This window comes from Opisthocomus hoazin, chromosome 2 (assembly GCF_030867145.1).
Source record: "Opisthocomus hoazin isolate bOpiHoa1 chromosome 2, bOpiHoa1.hap1, whole genome shotgun sequence".
Lineage (NCBI taxonomy): Eukaryota > Metazoa > Chordata > Aves > Opisthocomiformes > Opisthocomidae > Opisthocomus > Opisthocomus hoazin.
The window spans coordinates 61613029-61625846 of NC_134415.1; the positions used below are offsets into that span (position 1 = coordinate 61613029).

The 12818-nt window shown below is 41.4% G+C and overlaps 1 protein-coding gene across 8 annotated transcripts in view; it reads left to right on the top strand.

Moving 5' to 3' along the window:
- ARID1B (AT-rich interaction domain 1B) overlaps positions 1–12818 on the top strand; it is a 330840-nt gene that overhangs the window by 243929 nt on the left and 74093 nt on the right. For 6 of the 8 annotated variants that reach the window (XM_075413854.1, XM_075413856.1, XM_075413849.1 and 3 more), the window contains one exon: positions 1178–1267. The exons of the other annotated variants lie outside the window; for them this stretch is intronic. In XM_075413854.1, coding sequence (XP_075269969.1) covers positions 1178–1267 — 90 coding nt within the window. The remainder of the gene's footprint in view (positions 1–1177; positions 1268–12818) is intronic. 8 annotated transcript variants of the gene reach the window in all.

Here is a 12818-nt window from a genome sequence, read left to right on the forward strand (position 1 = left end):
ATCTGAGCAGTTTCGGGGGACGAAGGCTATAAATCTGTCTGCTGCTATTTATACCGCGCTCATCGCTGCAGTGTCTAAATGCTTAAAGGATGTATTTGCCACCTGACCCCCCGAGGTAGTCTTCAAGCCGCTTGGGCTGTCGAGGGCGGGCGGGCGGGCGTCAGCCCAGCGGCAGAGAGGAGTCCCAGGAGAGGGCCGAGCCGCGATGGCCCTCCTGCTCCGGCTGTCCGGCAGGCTCAGGGCCGCTGGGATGTCGTGCCCAGGGACGGTGGTAGCGTGGCCATCCCTGCTCCGCACGGTGTTGAGTGGTGACCCAGGGAGCGGCTGGCGTCAGGGCGATGAGCAGCACCTTTGCTTTCCAGTAATGCTGAGGAGGGAGCGTTTGGTGTGCCGAGCCTCACGGAGAGCGCTGGGAGGGCTGCGCTGCTTTGGGCGGGTAGACAGCCGTGGGTAAGCTGTGTGGGCGTCTTTTGAACGAGGCCATAAAAATGGGTCTGTCTGTTCTGGATGGATATTTTAATAAGCAAATATCTTCCCTCTGCTTTTATTTGAATAATAGGATACTCCTTTTCTGTCTGATCTCTTTCAAACTTGCTTCACTTTCACCACGTGCACTTACGTATTATTCTTTATTCCCATATTCTACACGGACATTCAAATAATATTAAAACCACTGATTCATTGAAATACTTTTTAAACTGTTGTTGTTAGTCATTTTTGTATTGACTGAATTTTTCATTGGCAATATTCTTGGCAGCAGTCCATGTCTGCCTGGCTGGAGGCCAGTTTAAGCTCGGCAGGATGAGCCCTATTGTTCAGCAGACTTGGATTTTGTTAAACTCTCTAGCAGAAATATGTGTCAGGAGATTTGCAGCTATAAATTGGATCATGTCGGTGAGGTTGGGAACTCGCTCAATACGAAATTGAACATTTCGCCATGCCTGTTGCTAAATATGTTTATGCATGTTTCCTCCATGGGTTTCAAAAAAAAAAAAAGGGAAAAAGTAGAAGAAAAACTGGAAGAAGCTAAAAAGCTAGGCCTGTTGAGCTCTGCCTTCACCTTATGCAGCTGGTACTTTCTTTGATGTTGAGTGGTTGAAAAATGCAGCAGGCTTGGGTTTGTGCATTGCAATGTTAAAAGCAAGTCTGTTTTCCCTTTTTTCTCTGTGTGTTACAGGCAGTCAGATGCCACCGCAGCCTCCTGGCAGCCAGGCAGAATCCAGCTCCCACCCTGCCCTGAGCCAGTCACCAATGCCACAGGACCGAGGTTTGTTAGGTGTTGGGGCTTTGCTAGTTGGTGCCAAATGCAGCCTTCACGTTCAGTCGCACATTAGCGATGTGAGATTTCCTGGCATTTGTTTTCTTTTCCCAGAGAAAATAATGACAGTCCTCATTGTAAAAGGCTCGGGGGGTTTTCCTTGTCTGGGGAAAGAGCAATTGAATAGCAGGTTTTACCAAAATATAGTTGGAAACAGGGCTTTCTCAAAATATAGTGAATGCCCAGAGTATAAAGACAGTTTGCTGTAAATACTTGATTCGTATCCTAGAGAATTCAACTTTTCTTTATCTTAGAATTAAGATGTATAGAAATAGTGCTAGCTATGAGCACTGCACTTTTGCTGCTGTTCTTAAAATTCTCATCTCTGATGCCTTTGCATGGACATGATAGCTAGTCCTCCAGCCAGTTCTAGAAATAAAAATGTCTTTCAATATTAAGGGAACTCAACTAATTAGGTCAAACAGTTCAAAGATTTGGCAATCTTACAAGGGAAAACCTTGCAGGCAACAGCCCTGTTCTAAAAGGGTGCTTCCTAGCAAGTGCTCACAAAAATAAACTGAGCTTTTTTTTTTCTTAATTGTTACCATTTATAGACTTTAAGCCCTTTTCCTTTCACCTCCTTCCTCCGTAGCTCATGATGGATAGTTTTCACAACTTTGTTGCATGGCCATACAATCAACTGCTGTAAACTGGGCATCCTGTCCATGCAGTGGTTAACATGTGCCAGCAACAAGCTTGCAAAACAGACACATGATAACTGTGATAAACATGGAGTTATTTATGAAGTGCCCCTCCTAAAATGTCTTGCTACCAGAAATACTCCAAGTAGCGCCATATGGGGATACCATAAATACTGCAAGTTTTCTCACAGTGGAACGAGTTGAACTCACAGAATGACAAATTTCTGGGATAGCATCCAGGAGGAACTAAGAGGGCTCACAAAGAAGAGGAGAGAGAGTCTTAATTTTTGCTGGTTTTCTGTGTTGGATGTCCCCTCCACCAGGAATACTGATTAATGAGAACATGAAACACACAACTCCACACTCAACTCGTTTGTTTTGTTTCCTTTTCAGGTCATTCTTTGTGCGTGGTTGTTAGTGCAGGGACTTATTCTCCCCTTAAAAAATTTTTAGAGTAATGTACGTGTTTGGTGAAAAGTGGATGGCCTTGGTACCCAATACAAATGTATGATGTTTTGTGGGATAGCATGTCACAAGGCAGTGGGACTGGATCAGGTTGAGGCTTTGAAGACCCAAGCGTCTCAGAAAGATGTGTGCTCTCTTTGTGGCAGAAAGATGCCACTTTCCCAGTGGCACGACTGGGTCTTGGCGCAAAACGTTAACACTGCCCAGCAATAATTATTTCTGCAGTCTACGTTCCTCACCTGGCTTTGATGGGCGAGTTAGGCAGATCTGACAGAGCTGGAAGGATCGAACCTCTCTGTTGCTGCCGTAGAACAAAACTGGGCATCATTGTGTGGTCAGAGGAGGCAGAGGAGAATGCAAAAGGAAAACAGAGAAAACAGCTGCCATAACTGGGAAGTCAAACAAGTAAATAACAGGGAGAGAAATAAAATTTACAGACTGATTTAGTCTGGTTCTTCCTTTGTGCTGGGGGATGAGAATTGTGGGTATGTTCGTAGAGAAAATGTATTTGGGAATGTTGCAATTTTTGCACTCTGCGTATGCAAAATCTGGTGTAGTATGCATGATCCTTGTGACCCAGCTTGTACGAGAAGTCCATTTATTTCATACAGCAGATATGAAATTTGTTACTAGCTAGGTCGTATTGATTTTGCAGAACGTGTTCCCCAAAGCTGCTCTAAAGTCTGTGCTATACGCGCATAAACATGCGTGCATTCCCTTTTGCGCCCTGCCATTGATTAGAGGCTCCTTTGAAATGGAAAACTTCACCTTTTAAAAGGCTGTTACGTTAGTTGATTCCTTTGCTTGCTTGAACTGGTTTCCACTGAACTTGAAGAAAGGAAGGAGGGGGAGTGATGGGGACTCAAAGGGAAGGTGCTTGTCATTTACTGATAAAAACCTGAGCAGAAAATCGTTGCTGCTAAGGACGCCTGATCCATAGGCATCTGTTACAGTAATTTAAACTCTTGGCTTACTGATACACTTTCTTCCCAAAAAAAGAAAAGAAAAAATGATACAGACAATGAAAACAAAAAACCCAGAGACTCTCCATAGGATAAGGTAATGTTTGTTTTAGCACTTTGTGTAACATTTCTGTCCTTGTTTAGAGAGAATTGAATGAACATAAGACTACTAATCATTTCTTGAGCAGGATCCTCTGCTCTCAGTACTTGAAAAAAAATGTTACTTACCAGATATTGTGAAACTTGATTGTCAGATGGAGTCTGAGCTGTAGCACTTCTGGATGCTAAGCCACTACCTTGAACCATTAAGTTTACACTTATTTATTTTATTATGAAAGTGTTTGATTATATTTTACCCTACTTTCAATGGTTACTCAGCACCCAGCTGAGATTTTTATGTTTGCCTGCCTAAGGCTATACATTCCCTGTCATGTACAGTGCAGCATGAAGCAAGGAGCATATTTTCACATGTACATTCTGCATGTGGAAGGAGGGGAGTAGTAACGTAGGTACATATGTACAGTAATAGGAATTTCTTGGGGGGTTGGATTTTCTGTACTCTCAGCTTGCTTTTTATATAGCTTATTTCATACTTTTTGTAATAGGCATAAAAATGCTTAATTTTTAAAAATAATTTGAAAATCTTTCATGTCCTGCTCAAGCTGTGGAACATGTGGACCTGTCTCAGAGTAAATGGAGCATGCTGTTCTAGGCAGCCCACTTCTGTTCTTGTCCCAGAATCAGTAACTGGCCGTGGCTGTTTGATGCCCAGGCAGTGAAACTTTTCCAATTCTACCTACATGTGCTGTCTGCCTAGGCAATAAGAAATTGCATGTACTTTTACGTGCATAAGCTATGTTTCAGCTCACGTGTCCTTGAAAGTGCTGGGACTTGAAGTATGTCCCATACATCGTAATGGACTGTCGGAGCTGGAGAGCTCTGGAGACAGAGGGAGCAGGTTGTGCAGGGCTGGGGTCAGAAGTCTCTTGGAGAAGCAGGAGTAGCCATGCCCGCCCACCTACATGTGCATTGAACTGCTGCTGAATCCTGGCAATTACCGTTACTTGGGGATGCCACGTGAAAATGTAGTCTAATTAAGCTAGTCATTAAAACTTGCAATGCTTTGGGGCAGAAAGGGGATGCGTGGTTTGCTCTTTGTTTCTGATACAGCTGCTCCAGACTTTTCTTTACTATATCTAAAGTAGGGTTTTGATTTTTCATGTTTATTGAATAAAGTCAAAGCTTTTTAGAAACTTTAGTTACATCAGCCCCCAGAGGTAGGGCAGCGGTGTTACCACAGCTGTCATAACCATTTGGCAAATAATTGAGGTACACAGTCGCTTGAGTTCCCTATATTCAGCTGTACCTACTTATCTCATCTGTTTGGATTTTGGAAGCCACACTTTGAGGATGTGCTTAGTAGCCAAAACTGCTCAGTGCGTCAGAAGTTATTTGTATGGATCAAATAGAAACCCAGCATATCCAAACTGACCCCCTAAATTGGTTTCCTGAGGCTGCAGCATGAAAAAGAAGCCTTCCAGCCTGGCCATTAGTTTATACTCCCACTCTTACGTTTGTAACCTAGTGGAGATGTCCGTCTGCATAGAGGAATACTCACCTATGCAAACACTAATAGGACAATATGTGTCGCAATGATGTTCAAATAGGGACTTTTACCCCTGCAGAAATGAATGGTTCCTTACCTAATTTTGAAAAAGCTTAGGAAAGTTACCTACTTTTAAGTAGCATTTTTCATGCTTATCCAGTTGGATATGTACATGTCGGGTTTCAGTCTTGTATTAAAATAGTGAATTGGGAGCTCCTGAAAACCGTTGAATTTAATGGAAACAGTTAATGACTTCACGTTATTACTCTAGCAAGCACTCTCATAATGGGGATACTTAAAGAAGCCTTATTTATTAGTGCAAATGTATATGGGTCAGAATTAATTTTTAAAAAATCTTTAATTGTTTTCCCCTTATAATTTTCACAGCGGTGCGCAGTTAAATATTCATGATAATGCTGATGATATGCTAAAGGTCTGAAATAGATCTGGAGTCTCAAAATCAACACAGGTTATTTAACCCTTTTCATCTAATGCACCATTGGGGACTTGCTCAGTGAAATCCCAGAGCACTGGAATAATTAGAAGATAGTAATGAGGATTTAATTAGTCCTTGAGATATGCTGAAATAGGACCACTGAGAACTTTTCTGTTTGGACATGGATTGCAAGCAGAATTGATGCCGTTGCAGCTGCTGTGATGTGCTGGAAAATGTATTCTATTGCTGGAGGCAGTTTCATGGCACCATTCTGTGCCTGTCAGATCTATGTGGAAAGTGCCTGGAGTAAGCACCTCCAAAATTGTTGAATAGTAGCCTTCCTCCTCTCCATCACCTCCTCCCAGTACCTTTTCTTTTTTCTTTATGTTGTTCTTTCTGTTCTAGCTTCATTTCTTTCTGTTGTTGACATGATCCAGATTTTGAGGATTATTGTACAGTGTATGCTCTATTAAAAACATACCACGGTCGTGGACAGGGAGTAAGAAACTGCAGGCTTGTAGGAGTACAGGTGTTATACTGAGCAAAATTTGGATCCTACTGACACAACTGCTCGTGAGCTTTATCCTCAGATCTAGTCCTTATTTAGTATTAGATCTTTGCAGAAGTGATATTTATCAATAGCTGCAATGTAGTAAATTTAAATAGCTTTTTTGGCAGTCAAGATGTTATCCAGCAAGAGGCAGTAACAGATGGGATGTGATCAGGCATTTTGGTGTTCTCTTTGTGCTTCCCTATAAACACTAAGTAGCAACTGAATTCCTGTAACTACAATTTCCTAATTTGCCCATTAGGTTTCATATAGGTATTTTTCTCCCTTTTAACTGTTTTCTGGGCATGCTGATTTGTATGCAGTCATCACATAAATTCCACTGTTGTGTCTTTTCTTCTAAATAAATATAAATGTTTTTTGTTTGTGTGGAAGATGCAGAATCACTGCAATCCAGTGTTTTGCACCTACAATTCCCAGTCAGATTTATGGCTTAATAATGACATTCGATGACAGAGATTTTTTTCCCTGAAATCTATTTTCTTAAAAAAAGAAACGAGAAGGAAGAAAATAGATCAAAGATTTCTTATTGCAGCAAAAAAGATACTGTAGTTTGCTTTTAGATCTTAAAAAGGCTTTTTCCCTGAGAATACGTTTTCTGCTCTCATTTGGGGGTTTGGGATCTATTCAGAGCACCGAGGAGCTAGAGAATAAAATGATTCTTGTCATTAAAATTCTTCTGCTTGCCATGTTAACGATGACACCACTTAAGGTTAAATCAGACTTGGTAATAAGTTTACTTGATGTAGACTGAAGTGTTTCAGGCTCTTAAGAAAGATGCTTGAGACATGCACTGAGTGCAAAGCCACAGGTACGTTCGAGTGCCTCTTCTCCACAGAGCGTTCTCCAAGTGGGTCAACGTGGAGGAGCTGAGCTCCAGCTGGTGCGCAGGAACACCGTGCCAGGCTGCAAGGAAATCTTCATGCCTGCAAAACCGGGGTTAGAGGAACTGTGCCCTCAACAGCCAGAAAAGTATGTCATGCAAGGAGGAAAAGCAGGTTTTAGTTGAAACCGTCACACGTCTTTACGAAAAGTTATTTCATCGCAAGGCTGGCTCTGTAAAACATCTCTTTTCTGTCTCAAGTCACGTGGTGAAATAGGAACAGGACACATGGGAACATACAGAGCTGATCTGTACGTGAACACAGAACCATGCAGTAGAGCTGTGCACTAAACTTCTTTGGTGACTCAAAAAGTGATGTTAGTTTCTCAGTTTAGTGAGTACTAAACTTACCAACAGTCTTTAAAAAGGATCAGGCCATCATTGGTTTTTACCACTATTTTTAATTTGATTGTAAAAGTGGGAGTGTAGTGCACTGAAAGTTGGTCTGACGAGCCGGTTTTTGAAATGTATACACACGGTTTTCTTTGCTATTTTAATTGCCGTAGCACCCAAGCCCCCCATTTTTCTGCCTATTTGTATTGTACTACATCATGTAGCAATGGACAACAAAAAAGATTACAATACGTCTACTTTGATTAGTAATCAAGATCTTTGGGATAAAAGGTTACTGTTTGTTACTCCGAGCTGTGGGAGTGAGTAGTTTTGTGCCTGTTTGTCTCTTGAGCGTTGCGGGAAGACCTGCTTTTCGTGCGCAGAAGTATCAGAAATTAAGTTAGTCTGCCAAACCAGATTAATTCTAAACGAAATTGGTCGCCATTTCAGGACGCTGTTTTCAGTCTGTACTTGGATTTCAAACATATACCAGCCAGTCTCAGCTTTAGGTTGATCTGATTAGTTGTGGCCTACACTAAATATACGGTAGTATTGGCCATCTGCAAGAATAACCAAAGGAGGAAAAGATATGATTTACATGTCATAAGCCACGCTGCGAGAGAGCAAAACTGCAGAAGTAGGATTTGAAGTAGATAATAATATCTGTACAATCAAAACCCAGAGTCAGGCCTCACAAGTACATTTTGTATACTAGCAGCTGGTCATTGCTTTCTTCTTGCTGATGTTAAATCTTGTTATACTTGGGGATGAATCTTTATTTCATTTTTTAAACTAAATTGGGGATTCTCTTTTTGAGATTAGGGAGTAGAATTGAATTATTCTGAGAGAGTTTATATAGTTGCCAGCAGAGAGACTTCTCAATAGAAAAGTTTCCACTGACTTCATTAGGCAGCCGTCAGATTCCCTGCCTCTGGGCTTAAGGAGCGAGAGAAGCCACAAGCAGTCAGTGATGAAGAACTTGACAAAGTGACACAGTCGATGTTCCTGTCGCCAGGCTTGATGTGAAGTTCCTGGGTATGATCCCTGTCCCTGGGACAGCTTCCCATCATGGCCTGTAAACCGGGAGCCGTCTGTGGTCTGCCTGTTCAACAGCACCATCATTTCCAGGACACTCTGCTCCCTCAGTACCTAAGTTAAGCTTTTTATGAAGCTTCTCTAAAAATAAAGAGCTTCTGATCTAAGACCCTTTATGTCTTTTTAAGTTAATATATAGGACAGTGAGCTGAAATCTATATAATGTATATATTAATAGCTAACACTGGATGGTTCTTGCCATCCCAAAAGGCTGCAGAATAAACACTCGTCAGGGAGCAGCTGCAAATCAAGAAAGGGCAGAACCAGTTGAGTCATAATTCATGGTAAAATAAGACTGAGACGAAGGAATTTTGGGATTGAGGACAACACACTGATTTTGTATTTCTGAAAAAAATTACGATTTATTTTATGTGTCTGCAAGACAGAAAAGGCACATCGTGTGTATTTTAGTCTTGTCCACAAAATCCATATATATTTCATGGTATTCAATATATTTATTGCATTAAAAAGAAGATCTGAGTTGATCCGTGGAACCTTTGAACAGGATTCTCTAGGGAGGGTAAATTTTTCAAACCTGAAATTTAGACCCTTAAGCCTGCAGGCCTTGCGCATTACACATTGAAAAATGCCGTTCATTCTTTGCTCTCCTCCGTGATTTTCATAAGTATGCATGTTATTAGGGAAACTTAAGACAAATGTTGATTGTATAAAGCAAGCAGTCTCCTAAAGGTTTTCATGTTGCTACTCAGACCAGCAGCCCAAGCTACCTACTGAAATTGAGGAGTCGTTTCGGGGGCAGTTGGCAGGGCGGGGTGGGGTGCTTTTGTACTGCAATTCACTGTTACCCTGATTTTCTGAGCACCGCAGTAAAAGCATCTTGCATAAGGCATGTTACAGTAATAAATTACATATAAGATGGTGGGTGACCAATGTTTTTTTGGTCTGTCTCTGCATGAACATCTCCACAAATGTCTTTCCTTCTCTGCCCTCAATATAGCACTTAAAATTTACATCAGAGAGCGTTACGCAAGGTTTGCATTAGGAAAGGTTGGATATTTCTTCCCCAGCTACCATCTGGGTAATCTGTCTGATCCTTCCCCAGATTCTAATTTATCAATGATAGATTATATGAATTTCAAGGCTAGGCAGTAGCAGAGGGAGGTTTAGGGGTAGGAAAAATTTAAACATTATTGCATGCTATACATAGACTGGGTTTTGTAATATCAGAGAGAGAAGCAGAGGAGATTCAGCCAGTTAACCTAATAGCACAGCTGGTAAAACACTAGGGGGTCTGGGTTAAAACCTTAGCTAGGTCATTAGTTTCCATCTTCCCCAAAGCTATTCACATTGTGAAGAGAAGCAGTCAGACAAATAAACAGTGAGGAGACTGCAAGATTCATATTAAAGCATAATAAGAAAACCCTTTAGAAAAAAAAAGTGCTTTTTCTTAAACAGAGCATTGATCCTTTTGTGGAAAGGAGAAATACTGCAGTGATCTTTGCAGGAAGCCCCGATTTTACTAAGGTGATGTTTTCCATAACTGCTATTGCACATAAGCAAAAAAACATCCCTTGTTGAATGGGTGTGAAGAAATGTGGTGGTCGTTCTGCAGATGTTGGCAGACGCCAGTGTGAAATTGTCCAGGTACCAAAGGGAAACAATGTCACTGTTACTCTGGCCCAGAGATCTTTGGATGTTTTTCATGGCACCCTGATGGACTTGGAGAAGACAACAAGGTGGGCTGAAGAAAGAGCTCAGTCTAGAAATTAGGGGCGGTGAGGTGTGTGGTTGATGGGGAAACAAAGAACTTCCTCCTAAAAACTCTTTGGGACTTTTTTGAAAAATAGATTGCGACTGAAAAAAGAAATGAGGATTTTAAAATCTTTCTTTAGGTTTTATATGAGTAAAAAACTTATCAAGAAGTTTATTAGCCTTCTTGGTAGACGGCAAAGAAAAAGCCTCTTGATTACTCCTATGGCAGTGGTCTCAGTACATTTTTTTTTTTATGTTGCTACTCTTCAGTTGCCCAAGTTGCTTATCAGTAGAAGTGTTCACTCAGTACCAGGGATATTAGCAAAGACCTGATGTATTCAGTACCTAAGCATTACCCATGTCAGTGCTGCTGCTTGGGACACATTTAACGGGTTCGCACCAGAGCCATCCAAAGACACTGTATTGGTGCAGTGCTGTAGCATAGCTGTGCTAAATACGGATCAGAATCTTGTTTGCCATCTGTTTGTGAAGGTGTGCGATTTATTTGATTCTTTTTTTCTTTTATAACCAGCCAATTAACTGGGCAGGAATATTGAGAATTAGTATTTGCATCATCTAAATGAGGTTTACACTGCAAGCTGATCTACTCATGCTCACCAACCCATCACCCTGTCCTGTGCGTCACTGAGTCAGATGTTTCGTATATGACAAATGTAGGTTTCATGTGTGCTGTCACCAGTACAGCTGGGCATATTTTAGTAAGGCTGGCTTCTGGAAAGTGAGAATAAGAGCTGAAGAAAGAATGTAAAGAAATCTTGTGCTTGCTTGCTCCAGAGGCCAGTTTTCTTATGCCACCCACATGGTTTCACTTTATTTACTTGGGTTGTATTCTGGTACATGGATCAAACCTTATTGCCATTATTTGTTTAAACTTGTATAAAATTTTTGACTGCTTAGATTTTTTCCAGTATCTGTATCTCTCTCACTGTGTCCTTTTTAATGTGTATTTAAAGTAGCACCTTAGGGAGGTACCATGCCATTCTTTGCCAGTGACAGCAAGTAGTGCTGGCCCCCCATAAGCAAGGGCACAGCGGTATTTTCTTAGCTCCTACAGTCCATAGCCTGCTCATCTCCAGGCTTGACCACACCGTTGTCTTCAAATGTTTGTTCCAGTACCGTAGACAGTCTGTGCAGATAACCTCGGTGCATGTTTAGGGTCCCGGTATGTCAGGCTTATGGGAGAGTAACAGACTGTTTCAATTACTAAAGCACTTCGTTAGCGTGTGGCACTTGCGCTGTTGGATGTTTCCTCGCAGAGCTCTGAGATGCTGACTGAGGACATGTTTAGCTGGGCGAAAACCCAGACATGGCTCACCAGTCCCCAGACTTTGTGAGCTGTCCTTGCCGTCTGAGACGGGTGGGCTGGGGAGAATTTCAGCCCGACTGTGATGGTCCTGAGCATCCTGCTGTGCTAACAGGTTGCCGAATTTTACTATGTCAACTGCACAGAATATTGGGGTTTGTTTTGCTTTAGCCTGCCACTTCTGTCTCAGGGTTGTTTACTCATGGATGAGCTACATTTGGGAGTCGCCGCTTGAGATCTGTCTCAGTTCTGTTGTATTCTCTGGTGAAAATCCTGAGATAGCGAATGCAGCCCGAATGGCTGTCTGAGGAAGGAAAGTCTGCCAAAAACTGTGTCATGGGTGTGCAAACATTTGCTCTTTTTTCTCAAGGGTACTGGCCAGTGCCTTGCTAACGTACGGAGCACTGGAAATTTGTGTGATTCACCGCACACACAAGTTTTTCCTTTGTAGGTAGTGGAAAATATATCTTTGCACAAATGTTATTTCTTTGAGCTGATTTGTAAGTAGATAATTTTGTTATTTTTCTCTCATTATTTGATGTTTAAGCAATGCATCCAATCTGTTTCTGCTTTTCTTATTCCATGATTTTCAGAGTAATAAGCCTGTCTAGCCCCTTCTTTAGCCTCTGCTCTTGACTGAGGGGAACTTCCTTATTCCTTACTCAGAAGGGTTCCTTGATTGTTTTGGTCCCGCGCTCTGCCACTAACCATGCCTCTCTGGAAAGAGCGATAGCCTGATGTATTTTTTCTTGCATAAGTTCTTTTTTACAAAGTACCGTTGCAAGTTGCATCTTTCCTCATTTTTTATTTATCAAGTGTTTAATTTAATGATGATCTGCCATCGCTGTAAACTCCAAGGTTTTCCTGAGCTTAAAAGGAGTAAGTGTTCCACATGTTTTCAGGTTTAATTCATTGACAAAAATCAATGCACTACTCCTGGCTAAATCAAAAGACCTCTCACTGACCGTGGGTTAAGTGTGTGCCAGCAGGCAGTTGCTGCCCGTCAGCTGATACGCAAGAACTTGTTACTTTGCAGTCACTTCCTTTGTGTTTGAGCTCCTGCTATCCTGGAAAGATGTTTTCATATTCAAGCCAAGACTTAAAATATCAAAAGAATCCATTCAGATTTTACAGCAACACCCAGCACATTCGGCGGTGTTTCTCGTGGTTAGTGCTAAGGAGATAGTATTCAACAAACAGATCATTTTGTATAGGTCAGTGTGCAAATGTAATTAAGACAACCTTAGTGCATAATTTCATGAAGCTTTTGTGACTTGCTGTTGTGTATCTGTTTTGTGTATACATATGCATAAGGGAAACCCGAGATTTTAAATGAAAGGCATCATAAATGGCATTAACTATATGATGTATAATTACTGGCTGTTAGTAATGTATAGGACAACAGAAGCTTCGTTTTTGTCTTTTCCTTTATCAAAGGAGCAGAAACACTTCCATCATAGGCATTACCTATTTT